Genomic DNA, 24,716 nt, shown 5'->3' with positions numbered 1-24,716 from the left:
AGAGAACGAAAAACATAAAATATGCTTTTGTAAACAGCTCGTGAAAACTTACTGACAGCAATATTTTTACTCTTAAATGAAGTGAAAACTTTATTTTATGAAAAATATTTCTTTTCCTTTCAAATGTCCGCCATGTATTCATACCTCTTGTGAGACGTCAAGTGACTACGCGCGTCACACATTTTATGAAAAAAAAAATGAATATAATTAAGAAAGTGAAAAAAAGATTGTCCGTTGTCGGAAAGCGGAAAAATATCCGGAATGGTGGGGTGGAAGGGCTCATTTCGGTATTGAAGCCAAAAAATGTTTTGGGGGCCATGTTTTGGCTCTTTTGGCTGTTTTTTGGCGTTTTTTCCTAAATGGGAAACAAGATAGCCGCCAGCAAAAACAATAGTGATTACGTTGGATAGCTAGTGAATGTCTTCAAATATGGATAACTGCGCATTTGCGCAAAAAATAAATGCGATATTCGTTCTGAGCGTATCCGAAAATCTATAAAAGTCGACAAATTAGAGGTGAATGCCGAGGGGTTGGTAAACTAAAAAAAATACCCTGTAGATTTATTTTTTACCATTGTTTTTTTTTTTTTTAATTAATCTGGTTTATTCTTAAGATGATTAGAGCTATTTTTAACATCATTGACTAATTTTTTTTTGAAAAGTATATTGCTCTATATTAAAAAACAGTCGTGTTGTAAGATTGGTTTTTGAAATCTTTCTTGCAAATAAATTGCCGATGTGAGAAAAGATATTAAATATGTGTGTTCCATATTTAGAAATTCTGTCAGTTATTTTGAAGATATTAATCCAGTCATCCCTTATTCTTCTCTCTAGTAGTTAAACCTGTTTATGAGATCCTTTTAATCCATTTTTTGTACACCTTATTTTAAACTAGCAGAACTACCCGGCGTTCCCCAAGACATATAAAAGAGAAAATGAAGTTGCGTTTGACTACACTTGCTAAATGATTTTTGTTTTAATTTAATTATTTTTACTGTGAAATAATTTAGATCAGATTTTTTTTTGGGGGGGGGGGCGCCAATGTCGGCCCATTCAATTGCTACGAATTTGGAATAGGGCATGTGAGAGAGAAAAAAAAGTTTTAAGCGATTACGATTAGAAAATAAAATATTTGTGATTTACGTAAGTAATATTGATGCATTAAATCAACACTCAACTAAATCAACCGCCGATAAAAAGAAAACTCTAATTATGTTTTGAGCTAACTAAATAACACAAAGTACAAAACAAAAAAATATTTTAAAAAAACCTTTTAACCATGTTTAAATGCAAAAAAGCTTACCGAAATAAACGTCTTCAAAAATATGTTAAAAAAAAAAAAAACGAAATGACTTCCGTAAGTTGGATGCGAACGCGAATGCAAAAACAAATATTTCTCAATCAGTGTCCTAACTGCTTGGGCCACAGCGACAGTCATACCTAGACGTTGCAAATATATGTAGTTAACATGTCCGAGACGTGAAGCTGTTCACGCATGCGCAGATACTGACATCGTTTAGAAAGAGACCCCCCCACACACACACACATACAGATTCTGCGGTCGTTAAGGCAGAAAAAAATTAATATTTTGTTCTAACGTTCACATATTCGCCAGAGTCCTTTCCCTTTAAGACATTATTAGAATCATTCTTATTCGTTTTGGATTCCAAAAGTTTTAGCGTGACATACACGTTCACACTAACAGACATCTCTTCTTTGTATAATAGAAGAATATATATCCCATTTTCCATGTTGACTTTGGGGTGCCAACGATCAAGTAGAATATCCATCTTTATGAAGTTAGGTATGTTTTATATGTACAGGCTTCATTCCTGAACTAATTGATCACTATAAATTTTGAAACATAGCTCCTAGGCATAAAGGATACAAATGTGAGCTATATTTAGTTGAATATATATTTGATCTAAAGCGGATGTAAGCTCATTGTGAAAATTTAGAAACCTTAAATTTGTGTGAAATTTTAACAAGAGATATTATATTTCAATAAATATTCCACAATTTTCATTTTCTTTGGACCAGTTTGAAAGTGTTTTTAGATATTTATATGGACACATTTTTTATTTGAAAATTCAAACATTTCAGATTTGTTTTGAATTTGATTCATAGTTATTAGACATTGATAAAACAATATTTGTTAAATTTCAATTTCCTTTTTAACTTAAATTTAAGACATTTTCTAGAATCAAAACCATGTAATGAACTTTGATTAAAATTAGATTAATGATTCTAGCCATAAGATTTAGTATCGTTACATGTTGATTTTAAATGGTTGCAAAACTGTTCTGTTCAGGGAATTAAGTTTTACCCATCCAGAAATTGGTATTCTTTTAGTTCTCTTGTCGTTAGAATATTGAAAGGCGTTAGTTTTGAAATATAACGGCAACATTTGCTTTCCTTGAAATGAAATTTCTAATCCTGCAACTCGTCATTCTATTTGCCTTTAAAAAAATAGAATATGATTATGGTATTTAAATTTATCATTCAAATTTACTCCCAACTTTCATTCTTTTATGCTTTTCATTCTTCTCTTGTTCAATTCATATGCATTTTTTAAAAAAATATTTTAATCCTCTAAAATGTCATTTTGTATTAAATTTCCATGCATCTTCTAATTTGAGATCTGTTTTTACTATATCTTATGATAATATTCCAATAAGAAATTTAACATCACGTATGTGTGTGAGAGTGATTAATAAGAATGTGCCCCCCCAAAAAAAAACAAAACAAAAAAACTTACATAATATACATACCGGAGAAACTGGTCTATGGTCTTTTTTAATTGGAAGACGGTTTCAGAACCATTCCTTGGTATAAAATTATAGCCCCCCTCCCCTGCATTTCAACAAATCCCTGTTTACTTGACTAGACAAGGGCAAAGTGTTTTTGTTTTCATCAAGACTTAGATGCTGTGGGATAGCGTTTCCTTGAATAATAGATAGGGAGATGTGCTGAAACATCCAAGTAGTCTCTTGGGACTTCTTTCTACAAGTGGCTATTATCCATCCAGTGCCTCTTATGTTTTGGAATTGTCTGTGCAGAATGCAGAGTTTGACAAAATTAACCTGAATAAGGTTGAAACATTGTAAGAATCTAAAATAAGAACAGTTGTTTCAATAATCCAAATTATAGTATGTATTGTGACATATAGAGACCGAGGACACCTGACATTCGACTTGATAGTTTGGAAAATGAAACGATCAGTTAGTGAAGTGTGTTCTTGCTTTTTCAAATTTCAGTTAACTGAGTTTCAATGCTGACAGCAGTTTATAATTTATTGATTACACCATTTTTGACTTGACTCATTTAATAGCTGTTTTTTTTTTTTAAATATACATAGGAGTTGCCACTTATCAAAAGCCCAAAGGGCACTCGAGGATAAGGGTTAATGAGTGTGCAGTAATCAATGGGATACTATCGTAGTAATCGTTAGTAGTGGAAATTTGGTAAGTTAGATTACTTAAGGGGACGGTTCAACAAGAATTTGTTTACATTAAACTTGAAGATGGTCAAATTGTAGTCAGTTGAAAAGCAGGCAATTGGAAGAGAGTTCCACAGGCATGCAGTTCTAAGAAAGAAGCTTTGTTCATGGAATCTATATTTAGGTTAAGACAGATAAAGAGTGAGGGAAATTACTGATAGTGGTTTTAGCTAGATGAGTGTTTTTTTGTGAAAGTTTGGCGAGGAGGGACCATAAATTGCAGTTCAGACAAGCACTTGCCATGAAAATAACGATAGAGCAGAGACAGGCTCGCAACATCTCTTCTGTGGGAAACAGATTGCAGGGAAGAGAAAAGGGCATCCCCCACTAGGCTACGAAGTTTATTTTGAACTCTGTCCAGATGTGGCAACAGTATTCCATCCTTGGATGTGCCTGGCTTTTTATATAGGTAGAGAGTTGCATTAGTAGTGAGATATCTACTGGAGCGGCAGAAGGATCCCATCATTTTTCCAGCGACCTTGACAACAGACTTGATGTATGTGTTCCATTTCAGATCAGGAGTAAAAAAGTGTCAAAAGAACCAAATAAAAGCTACCACATACAACGACTGTTGTATGTGGTAGCTTTTATTTGGTTTTATTTATGTTTTGCTCACAAAATAATAATTAAAAAAAAAAAAAAAAAAAAAAAAAAAAAAACTATCTGCCACCCGGCAGGGATTAAGCTAGTTCTAAGTATTCTTTTTAAACGTGTAACTAACATTACATATCCTTAATCAGTGATGAAAGTATTCTGGGATTTTAGATTTTAGCATATGGGGAATATAATCGGAGGCTTCAAATTGAAAGAGAAAAGCTGAAGAATTTAGAGGACTTGAAGATCAAAGCGATCTATACAAAGTCGATTAAAATAATTTACCAACTATTACAAAAGATGAAAAAAGAAAATGAAGCAGTAAAAACGAAAACTATCAGAAACATACTAAAAAAGTTAACAATAAAAAGTCAAAACGTGTGTAGTATGAAATAAAGTTGCATCTTTTCTCAAAATGTAATTTGATAAAAGATTTTTTTATATTTAAAAATGTTTTTGAAGTCATGTTATAGTTTTAACATAGATCATTGTATTAAATATGTTTTTCCATTGTTAGTTTGTTTTTTATATATATATATATATATATATATATATATATATATATATATATAATGAGGGTAGACCTGTAAATTCACCCTTGTCCATTCGTCTGTCTGCACTTTTCTCAATAACTACATCTTGGAATTCTTTTTTGAATTTTGCACAAACATTAAACATGGTATGAGTAAAAAAGTAATAGAACGGATTTTCCAGGAAAACTCCAGTTGCGCCATATGGGTGTCTTTCGAGTTAAAATGGCTAAAATTGATACTTTTGTGCTCATTAAAAAAAAATTGATGCCTTGGATTTTTATAAAACTTTCTGAAAAGTTGTAACTAACTGATTTCTATATAATTTTGTTTATCTATACTTCGCAATAACTCTGGTGTGTGCCTCTGGGGCTGTTTTAGAGCTAGTAAAAACACTCCATTTTTGGGACTATTTTAACATATTTGTCCAAAATTTTCTGTATGTTTATTTAGCAGTTTTGCATGGTGCTGATCTCAAATTTAAATATGTTAAGGCCTTGGGGACTTTGGGGGCTTAATGGGACAGGGCAAATGATGGACGTAGTCATTTCTTTTTTTGCATGGTGCAGAACTCAAATTTACATATGTTAAGGCCTAAAACTGCACCGTTTGTTCATTCTCACCAGGATTTGATGCCCACTAGGGACTTTTGGGACTTAATGGGAGGGGGTGCAATTGCTGGACTTAGTCATGTTTATTTTATGCCTCATTCACTGTGCACTCACAGGGAACCATGCATGCTTCACTTTTTTTTTTTTTTTTTATGCAGATTAGGTGTACAAGTAAGTGTTTGATTCTTTACTTTCTACTATATATATATATATATATATATATATATATATATATATATATATATATAGTGTTTCAAAACACTTGTGCTATTGGTTTAAATAACAGTGAGCTGTTTTGATGGTAATATGAGTGTGATAAACTGGAAAAAAAATTTTTGTTTATTCATTGAGATTTAATCTGAATGTAAAGTGAAAAATTGTCACCATGGATGAACATGACTTATTAATTTTATGTCTTATTTCCTATTCAGATGTGACACATATTTAAAAGGATGTACTAAATCACATGATGAATGGTGAAATTCCTAGTGTTCCGATCATAACATTGGCAGGAGTAACAAGTCTTACTGATTGTAAGTACACTCTTATTTTATCTTTTCTCTTTTCACAGCTGACAGATATTCGGTTACTTGACAGCTTTTATATATTCATTTGGAGAGTTTGGAATTCTCTAAAATCTTCCTAAGCTGCCAAGTGAACAAAAAAAAAAAAAGAAGAAAAATGGAAAAGCAAGAAAAGAGAAAAAGAATAGAAAAAAAAAACAAAAAAAAACAAAATGTTGCTATAAAAATCAAGTCCTTTGTTTTTCTTTCAGCTCACGAAAAAGGAATCAGCAAAATAAGTTTTTAATTTGAATTTACAAAGATTAAAAAAAAAAAATCAATGTATTTATTTGATTAAAATGTATTTTAAGTATCAGTTTCAGATGTATTTCCACAAATCAATAATACATATTACTCTATGTGTGTGTGTGTGTGTGTGTGTGTGTGTGTGTGTATATATATATATATATATATATATATATATATATAGGCGGCAAAAAGAAAGTCCGCACTTGTAATTTTTTTCAAAAACTGCAAATTTAAGCTAAATATAATGTAACTGTTTAAACAACCTATACCTCATTTGATTGGCCCTTTTATTCTTCTAGAATTTTACCTGTTCATATTTGATTTTTAATTGAAATATTCTAGTGTTCATGTCAATTTAAAAAAAAAATAACTTCAAAGTGAGGATGCAAAAAGAAAGACCGCACAATGGAAAATTGTTATTTAAATGTAACTTTAGGACATTATTGCAACACAAATACAACGGGAACACAATGAACTAGTTAATATTTAGTAGCATAGACTTTCTGCAATTTGACAGCCTGCAATCTTTTAGGAATTCCTTGAATTAGACTGCAGCAATACTCCGGGGAAAGGGCATTCAGCTTTTCTTTAATTTTTGTCCAAAGTTCTTACAAATTTGAAATTTTATCATTGCGTAACTGTTCCTTGATGTAATGCCATACGTTTTCAAGAGGATTGAGGTGTGGAGATTGTGCAGGCCAGTCCAAACACAGAATATCATGCTCTTCCAGGAATCTCTTGACATTGCCAGCTGTGTGAATGGGAGCATTATCCTGCATGAAGATGGGATTATCATCCAAATTACGACCAAAGTAGAGTAGAAAATGCTCAGTCAACATATTAATGTACTTTGTTGAATTGATTCGACCTTGCAAGCGAACTATAGGCCCTGGACCATTGGTACTAATAATGCCCCACACTAAAACTGAACTTCCACCACCTTGTAGCGTTGAAACTGAGCACCTAGGATTAAATTCTTTGTCTTTCCTCTAACGGACATACTGCCTAGCCTATTGAACTTGCTTTCCTCGCTAAAAAGCACTTTTGACCAATATGAAGTCATGATCTTCATTGCATCTGACGAAGTCCAGACTGCGCTTTCTGTTCTTTACAGAAATCATTGGCTTGCGTCTTGCAACATATCCTCGTAAATTAAATTCCCATTATCTGTTCTTGACAGTAGAAAGAGAGCACTTTTTAACAAGATTGCACTGTTGTTGGATTTTGGGAGCCGTTTCAAATCTGTTTCTTAGGCTGCGGATATTGATAGCATTGTCTTCCCTGTTAGAAGTAACTCTAGTAAGATCAGATTTAGGTGCATCATGAACACTACCAGTGTTTTGGTGCTTTTGCTCAGTTTTTGTACTGTTTTCTCATCACATTTTAATCTGCGGACGATTTCTTGATTACATAAACCAGAAAGGTGGAGATTAATGTGAGCTCCTGATGATCACTAAGAGAAAGTCGTGACATATGGACTAAATGTTACATTGTATAACCTGGAACAACAACAATTACTGTTAGAGATGCTTTGTTGCCTGTTGGTGGATATTTTAAACTGATTTAGGGGCGATAATTTAAGCTGGTTTTAAACGAATTTGTTGCTGCGGACTTTTTGCCCCCTCAATTTGAAGTTATTTTTTAAAATTGATGTGAACACTAGAATATTTCGATTTAAAGTCAAATATGAACAGGTAAAATTATAGAAGAATGAAAGGCGAATAAAATGAATTATAGGTTGTTTTAGCAATTACATTAAATTTAGCTTAAATTTGCAGTTTTGAAAAAAATTACAAGTGCAGACTTTCTTTTTGCCGGCACTGTGTATGTGTATGTATGTGTGTGTATATATATATATATATATATATATATAATCTCAAAGTCAAAATTAATTGACTCAATTAAGCTTCATGATCAGTTTTCATAACTGAGCATGCATATAATATTTTCGCAAAAATCAAGGCAACAAAATATAAAATGAAAACATCATATCGTGTATTTCCTTATGCATTACAATTGTTTCATAACCATTTGAACAAATTTAAATATATCATTTAAAAATATTCTAAAAATACTCTTCAGACGGCAAAATACACTAGTTATACATATATGACTATACTCATTATTTCTATTTTGTGTGTGTGTGTGTGACATCATCTCATAAAATCCCGATTTGATAGACTACATTGGTAAATAAATATATAATTGTAAATTATTGAATTCTTTGATGTTGTCATTTAATCAATTTATTGTTGTTTTGTATGAAACGGTGTTAGACACCAAATTTCATTGGCACTTAAAATATAATCAACTTCTTAGGTACTACATGCAGTGCTTCAAGCAAACTAGAACAGCCTTCTAAAAAATATATTTTCTTTTCATAAATTAAATAATTCTTTCAATCATAATAACCAACTGAAATGATGTGTCTTTAAACCTCGCTCTAGTTGAAGATTGACCCAGTTTTTATGAACATTTTGGATGGCATAATTTTAATTAAACGAATAATTGTTTTATAATGAGTTTTTATATCTGTTCAAACCAGCTAACAGTAAAAAAAAAAAAACAAAAAAAAAAACTAGAACTTCAATTCAAAATATGATCAAAACATATATACTCTGTTAAGAAAACGATGTAAGAATTTAAAACAAATCGAAACACTTTTAATGTTGTTCTAGTTTCATCTGCTTATTTTATTGAATTGAATTTTGTATACCAATAATTACGGAAAATCTGCATGGAATTCTGAAAATCTATATAGTAAAAAAAGAAACCAAAATTCAGATTTTTATAACAAAAAGAGAATGACATGACGAATATGACATGGGAGAACATGACTAACAATAAAAGGTTGGAACTTGATGAGCAAAACTTGTTTTTATTTGACACATTGTTCTTTTTTTTTTTTAATATTGCAAACAACATTTGGGTTGATTTTTATCTGCACCAATTTTTGAAGCATAATTACTCGCACTACAAGATTTATGCTGTATTTTTTGTGACGGGGAAGTGAAACTTGTTCCCTTAGTACTCTGATTTGAATTCCAAAGAAAATGTATTTATTTTTTTTAACTAATTGTAACAATCACTTGTCAAAAGATCTTGACATTTTTTTTTTTAAATTTGAAAACTATAGAAAAGATGTGTATTTTTCACATACAATATTTCGTTTTCAGAATATACATATTTCTCAAAGCTCAAATCGAAACTGATTTTATTACTACTTGTGATGGTAATAAAACAGTTGCTTGTGTAACTTGTCAGAAGTCATTGTTAAATATGAGAGTTGTTCCAAAAGTAAGGCCTCCTATTTTTTTGTTTACTAAAAAACTAAAACATCGAAGAGCTATGAAAACTGGACTAGTGCTATTAAAACAAGCGACCTTTTGTATTCCAGAATTTATTTCTCTGCATAGTCATCAACATTCTCAATACATTTTCACCAGCCTCTTTTGATGCCTCGATCATAAAAGTCTGGAGCGCACTTTGTCACTCACATCTCTGTCACCACTCTAAAATTGATGAACTCGTCTACTTGTGCTGGCATCAACTGCATCAGTTTCGCAAACGTTTAAAAGGTACTAGTTAATGTTGATCGATTCAATTTTTTCTGCATGGAGAAATTCAGTGACATATCTGCTTCTGAAGCACATCCATGACAGGGGTTACTTTCTTAGAGCTTTAAAACCCAGAGATGAAACTTTCAGGTCATGACTGCATCAGTTCAGTCATCATAACACTGCAATTTACAATCCCCTCTGATCCATTTGGGTGGAATAGAAAAATAGGAGGAATTACTTTTGGACTATCCCTCGTAATAGCCAATCTGCTACTTGTAAATATAATTTGACGAATTTTTCTAGGGAAATAAATTGATGACTATTATACCAACACCTACAAGAGAAACTAGGAATTTTAAAATATTATTTTTATAGTCGAGATAATTTGAACATTTTCATATAAGCAAAAAGCATTTCAACTGCTAATATTTAACAATACTTTTGATTGAAAATGCAGAAAATAAATAAAAAAATGTTTAAAGAGCCAAGGAATTTTTGAAATGCATTTGTTGGTACATTTATGGTTTATATTTTTTAAAGATTTTCCTGGTTTGAAATGTGATTTTAACTAAATTTCATATGCACATGCACACAATCTTGGTTTGATATTTTCTCATTTTAGGTATAGCTTACAGATTGTGTTTTATGTCATTTCCATGGATATGAATTGAAAAATATATTCCCCCCCCCCCCAAAAAAAAAATTATAAGCTGTATGATTTTAAAGATATTAGAAATTAAATTATATTCGAAAACTCAAGATTTACCTCGTCATAGTTTAAGCAAACAATATTTTGTAAATGGTTATATTTATTAAGAATGCAATTGAAGTTTCCAAAGAGCCATTCGTATTTGACTAAGTAGCAGAGTATTGGAAATTGAACCATAATCCTCTCTCTCTCTCTCTCTCTCTCTATATATATATATATATATATATATATATATATATATATATATATATATATATATATGATGAAAATAATGGAAATAGTATTCCGACAAAATAGAGAAAATAAAAAAGGAATATATATATATATATATATATATAAGACAAAACGGCCACATGCGTTTTTGTATGTTCATGAAAGTTTTGTTTTGTGTGGAGTTCTCGACGAGGTTACATTTATTTAGAACTTTCCTTATACTTCCTAGATTATAATATCTCAGATTCGAAAATGGATGTCGTCTCTATCTTTATGTTGATCGGCTTTTAAAAAATTTCCTCTATTCTGTCCTTTCTTGTGTTTGTTTGTCTTTTTCGTTTAAATAAAGCGAAACTAATCAAAGCAAAGTCATTTGCCGGCCTTCTCAGCTGAGACGTCCAGAAAGGCAATTAACTTTGGGGAAACCCTTCATATCAGACAATTGCTATTCATTTGGATACTGCCAGAGCTCCCCCTAAAAGGGGGAGCTGGTTTTCCCAAACATTGTGGGGAAGCAAATAAAACGTTGGGAAGCTTATCTGGCTTACAGCCAGACGTTCATTTCTGCACCTACGTGAACTCATTTACTTAATTATCCATTTCTGCAAGTCAACTTTTTGATTGATGTCGCTAAATTTGAATACTTGTCGTTTCATAACATAGCGGTAAGATGTCAGGTTTTCTTTCGCTTTCTTTTCCGCCTTCGCGTCATAGGTTCAAGACTGTGTGGCTACTAACAGTTTTTTTCCCCCCCATACACCCAGGCAACGCTGTGCACCCCACTAGTATTTCTGAAACGTTAAATTTGATCTAAATTGAACATTATTTCAAAGTATTTTTTATTAAATAGTTTATAACTCTAATAAATATGAGAATGCTACAGTTATGTAATACAGAATATGAATTGACTGTTTTGCATTGACTAAAAGGTGTAATTGTTTTATTAAAGATTAAGAGTTTCAACAGAACCATTTGTTATAAAAAATTAATTCTGAATAAACTCTGATAGGGTTCTACAGACAAATTTATCTTTAGTTGACCTTTGACAACTAAATATTTTCGTTTACTAGCCAAATAGAAAAGTTACCAGCCAAACCCACATGATTTTTAGAATATGACATTTTTGGTCCGTACATCAAATATTTTTCTGAATCTTTTTTTAATAATTGTAATTCTAAATATGCATCAAATTCTATGTTGAGACTTGAAGCTATAAACAAACAAATATCTTCAGATCTTTTTTAAACGGTCTTTGTTAAAAAAAAAAAGAAGGTATATTGTTCTATTAACCTTTTATTTTTTAAAATAATTTGATTTTGCTCGTTTTAATTAAGAACATAAAGATTGAAAACACATTTTTTATTCAGCAATGAGCTGTGGAAAATTGTTGATGAAAAATATAAAACAAAAATATAATTGCCAAAAGATAAACGTTTTATTATTTCTAGTTGCTACTTGAAAAAATCACTTGCAAATGTGGCTGTTTCACTTGCAACGTAACTCCTGTCTGATTATGTGCATATTTCAAAGGGCTTGAGAACAAAATTCTGGCATTTATTACAATTTATGGCCAATCTTTCAGCTGTCATGAGCAGCATAGTAGTACCAATTCTTATCTGGTCTGCCCATCTCTTTGGTGGTCATTCTATTATGTATAACATTGATATTGTGGTAGGTAAAATTCCTTGAAATTTAATTGTCATAATTATAAATGATCTTAAGTAATTTTTTCAATCTGAATGAGATGATGCTCTAGTCAGATGATAATGACATAGAACGCATTATGTCAACACACCGGAGGATATAAGATACACAGTTGAGTACAGTGATTCTAAGTTTATTTTTCTCACAAATCAAGAGATGAATCTTCACATGTAATAACTTTGTTATAAATCTGTATCTACAGTACTTTCAGAAGGTTTTTCTCTTACCATCAGTTGTTGTATATTGATGCTGTGCTGAAAGAGGTAGATTCTCTGCCTTCTTCTTTTAACCCAGAAAAAGATTTCCATTTAAATTGATAGAGCTTCTCATGGATGTGAGACTTCTATTTTTTAACTCAAAATAAGAAAAGACTGATTTCTGCCAAATCTCTAGGAAACAAAAAATGTTAATTTTTCCTTGAATACTGAAGCTTTAAGTGATTCATGAAGTGGGTAAGGGAGTTAGATGAATTTTGTTTCATCAAAGAATGACTTCCTGTCTCCTTCCAACATGCACATGCAGTGCTTGGTGGCTTTCTTTAAAGTTTGATGTTCTTAGTTGAAACTGATTAAAGTTTAGAAAGTAAAAAAATTTGTTTGTGTTTCTCTCTATTCACATATGTAAGCACATACACACAGAAGGGTCGTTGTCCCCCTCCCCTCCCCCCCAGTTGGGAAATATTTTATTTGATTTCAGGTTTTTTTTTTTTTTTTTTGTCATGGGTTACTCACATCCTTGTGTGCTTCAAAGAAAGGCTATAGAACACTTGTGTCTAAAGATATAATGGTATATCTTTATTGCTTCTTTGCAGTGAATGAATAGTCACTGATAATCGTGGAGTGTGCACAGATGTTTAGGGAAGTTGATTTTTCGATTTAACAAATCAACTGATTCTGTGTTAATCCCAATTTGAGACTATTAATATAACATTTTTGGACACCCATGCATACTTAACGGCAATATGCATTCTGGGATTTCGCCTATGCACTCCATGTACTCCTACCGTCTGTATGTAGTTTCCAGTTGCGTATTGGTTATTTCATGAACGGATCTATTCTGGTGCACATGCAGGTTTCCTGTATAAATAGGCAGGTGTTATACCCCAGAGACGGATATTCAACAAAATATTTTCTATAAATATATATAAAATGAACTGAAATAAAACTATACACTGACTATTTTCTATAAATATATATAAAATGAAATAAAACTATACACTGACTAACAAAATATTTTCTATAAATATATATAAAATGAACAAAATATAATATAAATATATATAATATAAATATATATAATATAAATATAATATAAATATATATAATATAAATATATATAATAAAAAATATAAATAATATAAATATATATAATATAAATATATATAATATAAATATATATAATATAAATATATATAATATAAATATAATATAAATATATATAAAATGAACAAAATATTTTCTATAAATATATATAAAATGAACTGAAATAAAACTATACACTGACTATTTTCTATAAATATATATAAAATGAAATAAAACTATACACTGACTATTTTCTATAAATATATATAAAATGAACTGAAATAAAACTATACACTGACTATTATAATACATCAATGATATACACATTAATCCATAGTAATCTATAATATAAATTTTACCTGTCTGTTTAAATGCATGTATGTTTGTATGTCTGCCTAAAACTTTCGACAGAGGTGACGGATTTTCATGAGAAAAGCTTTGAAGCTAAACCCTTTGAACGACGAATATCAAAAAATCGGCTAAAACATTAATTCCTTCACCCTCAACTGGGCACTTTTCTACAGGAGGGGTTGCTTTTTTCGTTGATATTTTCGAAAGTCATCCCCCTCTTTTGAATTGACTAACATTAATTTAAACCTTCGTCATTCCGGTTTGGCGATGGACGCAACAGCAAAGACGTCACATTCTTTTCCTCCTTCGCGGTATAGGTTTGAGCCTACCTGCCTACTATCACTTTTTTTTTTTTTTTTTTTTTGCTCAACACACACCTCCAAACATCCGGGCAATGCCGGGAACCCAGGCTAGTAATTTAATAAAATAGAAACGTTTGAAATTTGACAGTGTATCATATAACTATGTGAAGATGCATTTTGAGCATTGAAATCATCTGTATTTTGAAGGAACTACAGAGTGGGTCATTAAACATCAAGACGAAACTGCTAATCATTACATAGTCATTCTTAGACGTTCTCTGCTTTTATTTATTTGTTCGACTCTTTCAACTTCCATTCTTTATATTAAACTCTTATTTCTTTTTATCTCACTTATAATTATATAGTATCCTATTTATTCAGTGATTGCATAAGTTTTTCAACTACATATCCATCTCATCATCATAATTCTATATGAACAGCTGTCTTTATGTACATAGTAGAAAATCTGGATAAAACTATTATCCAATATATAAAAAACTATATGTCTGCCTGTCTGTCTCCATATTTTCAAACTCTATCTCTTCCGAAACTAAAAGTCCCAGATCGACGTTAGGGGCCTCGAATGATTGAATTTTTTATGGGCCGTTCTTTTATGCGTCTTTCTGGACAAAGTAAAATATGTAAGCATATTTTATGACTGAACAAAACCCCAGAGTTGAAATATATTATTTTGACCAGCCCCCAAACCAAAGTCATATTTATTTTCATCTGTATTGTTAATTATATGACTAATTGTGAATCTAACGTTAATTAAAATAATTTAATGCAGTTATACTCAATTTTAGTCATAGAAATCATTATTTTTATCTGCAAAATTAATATATTTTCACATAGCGGAGAAATAGGCTATTCTAGGTTAATTTTATTTAGTACGGTTACTTTAAGTGTAGAACATGTCCTGTTCTTGAATTTTGGAAATAAGGATTGATAAGTTGTTTTGGATTATTCAAGCTACTGTTCTCCTCTTGAGTGTTATTCTCACAATGTTTTGGCAAATCTAACCTCCAATGTTCTTTAGGTGCATCTCGTTAAACTCAAGGCGTAATGGATTAAGTACTTGCTAAAATTCAGTTGTAAGTGACATTCTTCTGGAGGTTGAAGTTTCAGTCCCCATTGTAAGTCATACTCAAAATACAATTGCAACTTACTTGTGACTTTTACCTGGTCATGGCTGAGGGAATGAGAGGATGTTACCCTTGTGGACTAAATAAATGGAGATTCCTGAGTTAAAACAAAGATTGATGAGTTCGAGAACATACTCATGGAGAAGGTTAGAGGTTACATCAGCTGAAACGTTGTGAAAACAACATTTCAGATAAGAACAATAGTTTAAATAATCTAAATAATAATCACGTGTTCTGTTTATAGATGAATAAACTATAAAATAGTATTAATTTTAAGTAGCATTGTTTCATACTTTTACAAGTTTCTTCATAAATTTTAGTATTAAGCTAAGCATATCATCACAGAAAAGAGAGCACAAGATAATATTATTTTAAAAAGAAGATAATCTGAATCCTAAATTGTTAACAAACTGAGGATATATAAATTCTAACCATACATATATGAGGTTGAGTTACTTAAAACCAACTTCAATTATGCCCACTACAATTACAAGATGGGTGCAAAACTTATTTTTTTGCAAGTGAGTCACTACTTACCAAGGTCTGAAGGCCATTCAAGGATAAGGGTTAATGAGTATAAGCTAGGTCATTAGTGGTAGAAATTTGGTAGAATTTGATTATTTAAGGGGGCAGTTTAACAAGAGCTTATTTACATTGGTCTTGGAGACGACCATATTGTAGTCAGCGGGAAAGTAGACCTATAAAACAGAGTTCCACACAAAGGCAATTCTAGGAAAGAAGCTTTGTTCATTGAATTTGCATTTAGATACAGGCACAGAGAGAGTGGTGAAACTTGTTAATCGTGGTTGTAGTTAGACGAGTGCTTAGTTTTGTAGAAGAGGGCATGGATTGAAGCTCAGTTGAGCACTTGCCATACAAATAATGGTAGAGTAGAGATAGAATCACGTCTCTTCTGTGGGAAAGAGGTTGGCGAGAAGATAAAAGGACATCACTTACTAGGTTTCAAAGTAAAGGTAGGATAGGGTACTCTGAGCAGCTTCTCTCCAAATATGGCAACAGTACTCCATTTTAGGACGTATTTATTTCTTATACAGGTAATGGATTGCGTCAGGAGTGATATAGTGTTTTTGACACTTCTAGCTCATCAAGGCACTTAATTAGAAAATCGTTCATTTGAACAAATATTGTAGAATTAAATTGACGCTAACAAAAGTACTCCTAGTTAATATGCAAATATTACTTAATTCAACCAAGAAATTTCATAATAGATTATCCATTCATGGACTAGCAACCAATCAGAACTCAGAGAATGGACTTGCCCATCTTAGCATAATGGGACATTTGAACCGGTTTAAGTGTTCTTTTGAGTTTGTTTATAGCTGATTTGGTTAGACAGTTAAGCATTCACTGCTAAACTCAGTAGATATAAGAGTGGATAAATCAACCAATAAATCCCTATAGGATAATTACAGTGATAAGCATTGGTACAACCCTAATGAGATTGTTTAGCCGCACGATGACCAGTCAGGCATAGTAACTTTTACCAGCCCTTTTTGTGACTCTATTTTGAAACCTTTAAGGTTTGCAGACAATATAATTTTCAGTACCTGAAGTAAGATGTATACTCTCTCTCCTGCCACCTGTCTACTGGACACTTCAAGCAATGATTATATACAGCTTCAGATGATACAGATGATAAGGAGAAAGAACTCTCAGCACATGATACTCCCTCTACTTAATTCCTTCTTGCAAAAACATAAATTCACACTTCAAACCTTTGGCTATATCCACTCAACTGTGTGTGCAATTAATCATATATTTATATAAATTGTTTATAGAAAAGCCTCGCGTTTTCTTTCGTCTTTGACCATCGTTTTTTTTTGTTTGTTTTTTACAAATAAGTTTAATCTTATTTTATCTGATTTTTTTTTTCATTTTTGAAATAAGAAGGAAATTAGGAAATTAAAACAATAATTCAAAATGTTTCTTTTATGCAAATTATATTTGCTTCTAATATTTGTTAAAACAAAATTGACACATGTGATGTTTGTAACTAGTCCAAATGACTTCTCACAAAGTTGAGCATTTAAAACTTTAAAATTCATCTTTTTTTCTTCTTTTAAATGCATTTCAAACTCCTATTGTAGTAACAGTTGGGCCAAAGAGCTTCAGTTTTCAAAATATTGATGTTACATGCAAAATCAAAGATTTAGGGTGCAAATATATTTACCATTTATAACTTTTTTTTAAAGTCCAATCAAAAACAAGAAAAACTCTCTTCTTCCTTAAATTTTCTATATTTTTCCATGAGGTCTTGTGTTCTGTTTGGTGCTTTTTGTTAACAATGAACTCTTGTATGCTTTAAAAAAAAAATACTGTTTTTGCTACTAAAAATGATTTTAAACAAACGTTCTAATCAATACAGATTTGTTTGAATAAATTTTCTCACATTTCTTATATATTATGCTTGTTATAATTACATATTCGATGCTTGATCTTTTTATTAATTTGTTTTTATATTGGTGAGTTTTAATTCATGTGCCCTTTCATCTTTTATTTATTGTTCATGCCAACACAATTCCAGTAATAAAGAATTGAAACCAAACTTTTACTGCATACAAAAACTACAATTTCTTAAACTATCAGAGGTAAATCAACAATTTTAATTAGTGATATAAAAGAAAGATTTTTTTTTTTTTTTTAGGAACGGCTGGAATATAAATTTATAAATGATATATATTTTTATTACAATAAAACAACCACACCAGGTCAGTTTGGACCCAGTTATGCATCTAAGGGTTAATGTTAAAAATGTTGTTGCTTTATAACTACCACCATTGGCTTCCTTGATACTGAAAATGTAGGTTTAGCAGCTAAAATTTGTGTTCAGCTTATTTAGAGGCCGAGATATTGCAAAACGTACATTTTAAGGCCACCATTTTGTAAATTCCAATATGGCCGTCATATACGCATCTGGGCAAATGAAAACATTGATTTTCTGATTCCTGAGACAATAACCTTTCCAAAAATGTATAGTTTTGCAAATCTTCAAAAACTTTCCACAAAATCGCGACATAAGGAAACTAATAGGTCCTTTACTTGTGTAGTATATGCGAAAAAGGACATTTATCATTGTTTCCTCTGCAGTGAATTGTTACAGATGACCCAATTAAGTTCCCATGATTCAGTATGACCTGTTGAGACCAAATATTAAATATATCATCATTAGATCTTAGACAAACTATAGCTCATCGGTGAAAAATAAGAAGACTAATGGTTTTAGTGTTTATTTTCATATATATTTAGATAGTGTAGTAATATCTTTATATCTTCACTCATAAACGGATAATTAATATAATGGGATAATTATAACTACACTGGAAATTATTTTCTGTAGCCCCTGCATATATTCTCTGTTCATTGTTAATATTTAATGTTGCGTTGTATTAACTATTAAAGATTTTTCCCTTAATGGACAATCAGTCTTTTTTCTACAGTTACAAAGTTTAAAGAATAAAAATCTTAAAATGTGTCTTACTGCAAAGTTAAGACAAAAATGATTTATTATAGAGATGAATATTTGTTCCTTTTGAGAGTTTAGTTTTGATTGTTATTGTTATGTCGGGTTTGTTAGCACAGTGGATAAAGCACTTGACTGCAGATTGCATTTGAAAGTGACCAGGCGTTTGAATCTTAAAATGAATACACTTGCTATGTCTAGCTACACCAATGAGTTGTGGATGACAAAACAACTGTTTGTGGAGGAATATATTTATTTATGATATTTGTATGTACAGAATTCACTCCTAAACTAATTTTGTAATCATTATTAATTTTTTTGAACACAACTGTTCAGTCTAAGTTGGTTGGTTGATTGTTTTTGTTTTACGGCATATCAACCCTTTTTAGGTCATTTAATGCCGAAGCCAGTGATTTTGAAGAAAAAGTTTTTAATATTTGATCTTTTTTTTTCTCAAGTCAGTTTCTATTTAACCCATAGTTGGGACCCTAACAAGTACTACCACTCCGGGTCAGAGTGGACCTGGGAACAATGGCAATTAAAGGGTGGCTCCACACTCCCCAAGCTGGGGCCTCACCATCGGATATAGTTTAAGGTCATATCCACGATCGTTAAGTGTAAGAGGTGGTAGTATGGGCTATATTTAGCTTCATTTAAAGGGTGTGTAATGGATACATTTTGTGAAACACAATTTCTTGTTTGAAAATGAAAATATTTCACATTTACATTGAATTTGTTACAAAACCATTAGACATCAATAAGACAAAATTCCCTGAAAGCTTAAACCATAAATTGTAGACATTTTCTAGAATCAAATTTATGTAATTGATTTTGATCAAAATTGGAAGAAAAATTCGATGCACAAAATTTAGTATCTTTATATCTTGAATTTAGTCTCCATAAGGAGACAAAGGTGATGCGAAATTGTTCTGTTTTGAGGCCTTAATTTTACTTGCTCTGGGTAATATATTATATGACGATCATGATGATGATTACTACTTCTTGACAGGAGTTTGCCATTTCTTCCTTAAGTGTTATTGTGTTCGTGTGCACGTAGATGACTCTTTAATCCAGCTTTGGTCCTACATGAAAGTTCACAAATGTGGCATAAAAACTTTCCTTCTTGTAAAGGTGATCGCATGATAATATTGTGAATCCTCGAATGCCGTGTCAGACTACTTTTAGATTTGCAGATTAAACTACACATATGACAACTTAGCGTTGCCAGGTGTGCTGTAGAAGCCTCCTCATAAGACTGTCGTTCCTGTCTGTGATTATGAGATTTCATATGATTAACAATCTCTCTCTCTCTCTCTCTCTCTCTCTCTCTCTCTCTCTCTCTCTCTCTCTCTCTATATATATATATATATATATATATATATATATATATATATATATATATATATATATATATATATACACACACACATACTCAATGAAGAAACCAGGGTTTGCTTGGAGGAATAACTTCAAAGTTTTGAATAATTTCATTTGTCTTCCTTGCTTTAGCTGCCCAAGCCCACTTAATTGTGAAGTTTATATATATATATATATATATATATATATATATATATATATATATTTATTTTGTCTCTAATTTTCATACAAGATTATTTTTCTAATCCTTGATAATACAACAAAATAACTTTGTCAAATGATTTTTATTTTATGAGTTTTGAAGTTTATTTTTGGTTGCAAAAGTAAAAAAAAAAAAAAAAAACATGCTAAAATTTTTGTCATAAATCATAACTATTTTAAAGTAGACACTTTCAAGAAAATATTTAGATAGTAAAATACAAAGTTGTAATTGAAAAAAAAATGAGACGAGGGGGGGAAGGGCAATAAAAAGGGACAATTCCTACACCCCATTTTCTTCTCTCATCAAATATGGAAGAAAAATAGAATAAAGATTAAAGGGAATAAACCCTCAGAGCAAGACTAAAATTATCACTTTTAATGGGATGTAAGAAGGGCGGGGATTATTTTTGGACAACGTGTATAAAATCAGAAGAAACTTTGAAATTTTTTTCACACGCAATTGTCTAATTAGTGCCTAACTTTTATTCAGTGTACGTACAAAACGTAGCCAGAATACATCTTTCATTTACTTGCTTATAATCAACCATCACAATGATTGTATTATGTGTGAAAATCAAGATGGCGGCGCCCACGCCCAGCGAGAAGAACATATGTAAACAAACTATTTTCGATTTCATATTGATAAAAATGACATCTCACATTTTCTTGTTCATTTTATTTTTTGCATCTTTCTAGATCAGGATAATCTATTATAATAAATAAATAGGAAATTACCAAGTGTTCAGAGAGAGAGAGAGAGAGAGAGAGAGAGAGAGAGAGAGAGGGAGGCAGGCAGAGGCAGGCTAGAATATTTGTTTTCGTTTTAAACGGCAATATTAAAAATGTAAACAAAGACGAAACTATTTTTAATTTCATGTTGACAAAATAACATTTGCTTGTTCATTTTAATTTTGCATCTGTCTACATCTGGACTTAATCTCTTTTAATATATAAATAGGAAAATATCGAGCGTGCAATGATAGAATATTTGTTTTCGCCATCTGCTCGAGGAATCGCAATTGTAATACCACCAAATAAATCTAAATTATCGATCGACAATTTTCGTAATTTCAATGCTTTTAAGTTTTTAACTAATCTATTTTTAGTACATTTGTAGATGAACACGCTCTGTTATTCCTCTCCCCACTTCTATGATTTTCAAAGTAATTACTTGAGACTTGTTTAGTACTTGTGAATACATTGAGAAATTTGGTGCAAAGAAAAAATTAATTTTAGTATTTTCGTGTACAAATGTAACATAAAATGATATCTCATTTCCGGATTATAGTAACTTTTAAGGAAACTAATTAATTTTTTTTTTTTTTTTTTTTTTTTTTTACACTCACCCTAAGTCTAAGTGGCAAGAACATAAAATTATATGTAATCGCCTAAAAAAAAAAAAAAAGTAGAACCTCTCCAAAAAAATACAAAACAACAGCACACATAATTTATCTGACATAGTAAAAAGGGTGGGGTGGGGGGATGGTTATCTGCTTTAAGATGCAAGAACAGTCCAAAAATGAGGGACCATTTTATGTTAAATTTATATGTGAAACTGGTCTTTCATTCAAAATTCTAACTTGTTTTTTGTTGTTTTTTCTTTCAGTCAAGTTTTTCAGGATATTCACACGTAATCGCCTAAAAATAAAATCTCAAACCAGCGTTAACCTACAATAATGCCCTACAGTAATTTTTACTTATTAGGTTCTGATATGCAAACTTGTTTATTTTTAATATACGACAATAGTATGAAGAGCATTTGTGATCAAAATCTTGCTGACTCTCTCACTTCTGGTTTGAGCATGTGGTACAATGGCGGGAAATAGCTTGTTAATTTTATGAATTTTAAAACAAAGCTTCCCTGCTTTCACTATTAATGCTCAAACCCTTTTTTCAGTTCCAGTTAAAATTCTAGGACTGAAGTTCATACCAGATCTAAGATGAAAGACCTGTATGCAATCTATTTCTAAGGTTACTGAACAATGAATGGATCTTTCTACTGCTCCAAAAATATAAACTCCTGATATATGCTAGCGTTGCAAAACTCAGATACATCCTAAGTTGGAGTGCCGTTTCCATACACAGTCTCATAATTTTTCTATAGATTTCCCCTTTTCATTCATCTTAATGTAGAAAACTATGAAAATAATTTGTGGTATGCCTTACTGACATTAAAGTCATTACACCAAATATAATAACATATATTTTAATAGAGCAAGCACTGGTTAACATCTAACCTATATCTTCAGAAAATATTACATGCCTTAATTTATTTTCAACATTTGAAACAAATATCTATCTACTATTTTATAAAAAATAATTTTTTTTGTGTGTGTGAGAGAAAGAGAAAGAGTTTGTTCCCTATATATTTCAAAATGGATGGGCCCGTACTACTTTATGTGCTAGGCAGTTTTCTTAGATAGGTTTTGTATCAGAGTGTCTTTGATAAATATCGATAATTAAAACAATCCGATAAAAGAAGTAACAGGTGATTTTTTAACAAAGTTAACAACTTATACAGCCTAACATCATAAGTGCATTTAAGACTTTTTTTATTACCACACAAAAGGCCCGACAAAATCAACAGTAGGTTCTTTGATATTACAGCGGTGTGTTCAAAATGAACGTTTCTGTTTGGAGCACAATCATACCATAATACTTGGCTCTTGCATTTGAAGCTTTTAATTCCAGCTGTTATATATAAAATAATTTTATAAAATCAACACTAGGTTCTCTACAGTGTAATATAGACAACACTGTATTGTTGACTAAGTTACTGCAGGGAGGCATGTGAAGCTCCCTTCCAGTACACTGTGATGGGTCCCCAAGCAATTACTCGATTTGATTGAAAAATGAGCGATTTTCCCTATTTCGATTACAATAAAGATATTGGATTGTGAAACCTTTGTTGATCATCATACAGTCTCGGTCAACGTCGGGTCTCCCTGTTAGTTACTTTATAAAATATAAGCTTGGGTTTCAAAATGTTGAGGTGACAATTGATAATTTATATTTGGATTGTTTGAGTTAATATTCTCAAATTATTGTCAAAATAGAAAGAATTGAGAAATCGGTTTTATGTCATAATATTTGGATTATTCAGACTATCATCATCTTATTTGTTACCTTCACAATGTATTAACCGATTCAGCCTCAGGCCTTATTCAGGTGCATCTTTTCAAATATGGGAGTCTTTATATTGAGCTCATGAACCTATAAAGAGTTTTGAACTGAACCCTATATAGTTCTCAAGTTTGAAAAGATGCACACGAAGAAAGTCTGATGTTGCATCATGCAAAATATTGTGAAAAATAACTAGTATAATTGAATTTTTTTTTACAAGGAAATCGCCACTTATCAAGGCCCAGAGGCTACTCGAGGATAAGGGTTAAAGAGTGTGCAGTGGTAAAAAGGACAATATCATACTAATCGTTAGAAGTAAATGAAACTTATTTCTTAATTCTTCATATTTTCATGCCATCATTTTGGGCATGGATTTATAATCTAATTTTTTTTCTGTAATGCCTAATTCTTTTAGGTTTTGTAATTTTTTTTTAAAAATATGTGAAATCTTAGTACAGCTACATTCTTGACTGTGACTTACATTGTTTAATAACATGCCCTCTTCAGCAAGCAAATTAATGTCATCTCATAAAGTGCATTTGTTTTTGACCATAATTGCATGTTTTTTGACATTTTTTATTTCCAAAAAAATTTTTTTTTTTATTATTTACATTTTCACCCCAAACAAGGCATATTGTCACTTTGTTGTAGGGGGCTACTATCAGAGACATAGGCATCAGGGATACTGTGTAGGGAGTTGAGCAGCAAGATGTCGGTTCATGTTGCACTTGAACTTCTGCATGTCAGTACAGTTGGGGAAGTAGGGACCCGGCAGAGAATTCCAAAGTCTAGCTGTCCTGGGGAAGAAACTACTGAAGTAGAAGGCTCTCTTACATCTAGGGATCTCTACTGTGAAGGGGTGGGATTTAGCTGCTTGTCGGGGGTATTTACGTTGAGGGGGCACAAGTGCTTGCAGTTCGTCGGAGCATTCACCGTTAAAGTACTTGTAGAAAAGGCAGAGGGATGCTACATTTCGTCGATGAGACGGGCTGAAGTTTAGATGACAGTTGGTGACTCTCTTTTGAACCTTATCTAGGAGCGAAAGACTAGTGGCAGATGCACCAGCCCAAATATGACAACAATACTCCATACATGGGCGCATGGTGGCCTTATAGAGGTATAGGATACTTTCGGGCGTTAGTATCTTTCTAGCACGATAGAGAGAACCTACCTTCTTCACAGTGGTCCTGACGATACTCTCAAT

The 24,716-nt window shown here is 31.5% G+C and overlaps 1 protein-coding gene across 11 annotated transcripts in view; it reads left to right on the top strand.

Moving 5' to 3' along the window:
* Positions 1–24,716, top strand: part of LOC145279918 (nipped-B-like protein) — a 480,085-nt gene that overhangs the window by 170,857 nt on the left and 284,512 nt on the right. For 10 of the 11 annotated variants that reach the window (XM_080131479.1, XM_080131478.1, XM_080131476.1 and 7 more), the window contains exon 2: positions 5,665–5,766. In XM_080131479.1, the coding sequence (XP_079987605.1) occupies positions 5,700–5,766 (67 nt within the window). In that variant the 5' untranslated portion in view covers positions 5,665–5,699. Of the gene's footprint in view, positions 1–5,664; positions 5,767–24,716 lie in introns of those variants that run through there. The other variant, XM_080131483.1, reaches the window with a different exon arrangement.

Source organism: Euprymna scolopes, chromosome 7 (genome assembly GCF_053919585.1).
Source record: "Euprymna scolopes isolate OS-2025 chromosome 7, ASM5391958v1, whole genome shotgun sequence".
Taxonomy (NCBI): Eukaryota; Metazoa; Mollusca; class Cephalopoda; order Sepiida; family Sepiolidae; genus Euprymna; species Euprymna scolopes.
Note: the sequence above shows the minus strand (reverse complement) of the source record. Positions and strands in the feature narration are given on the sequence as shown.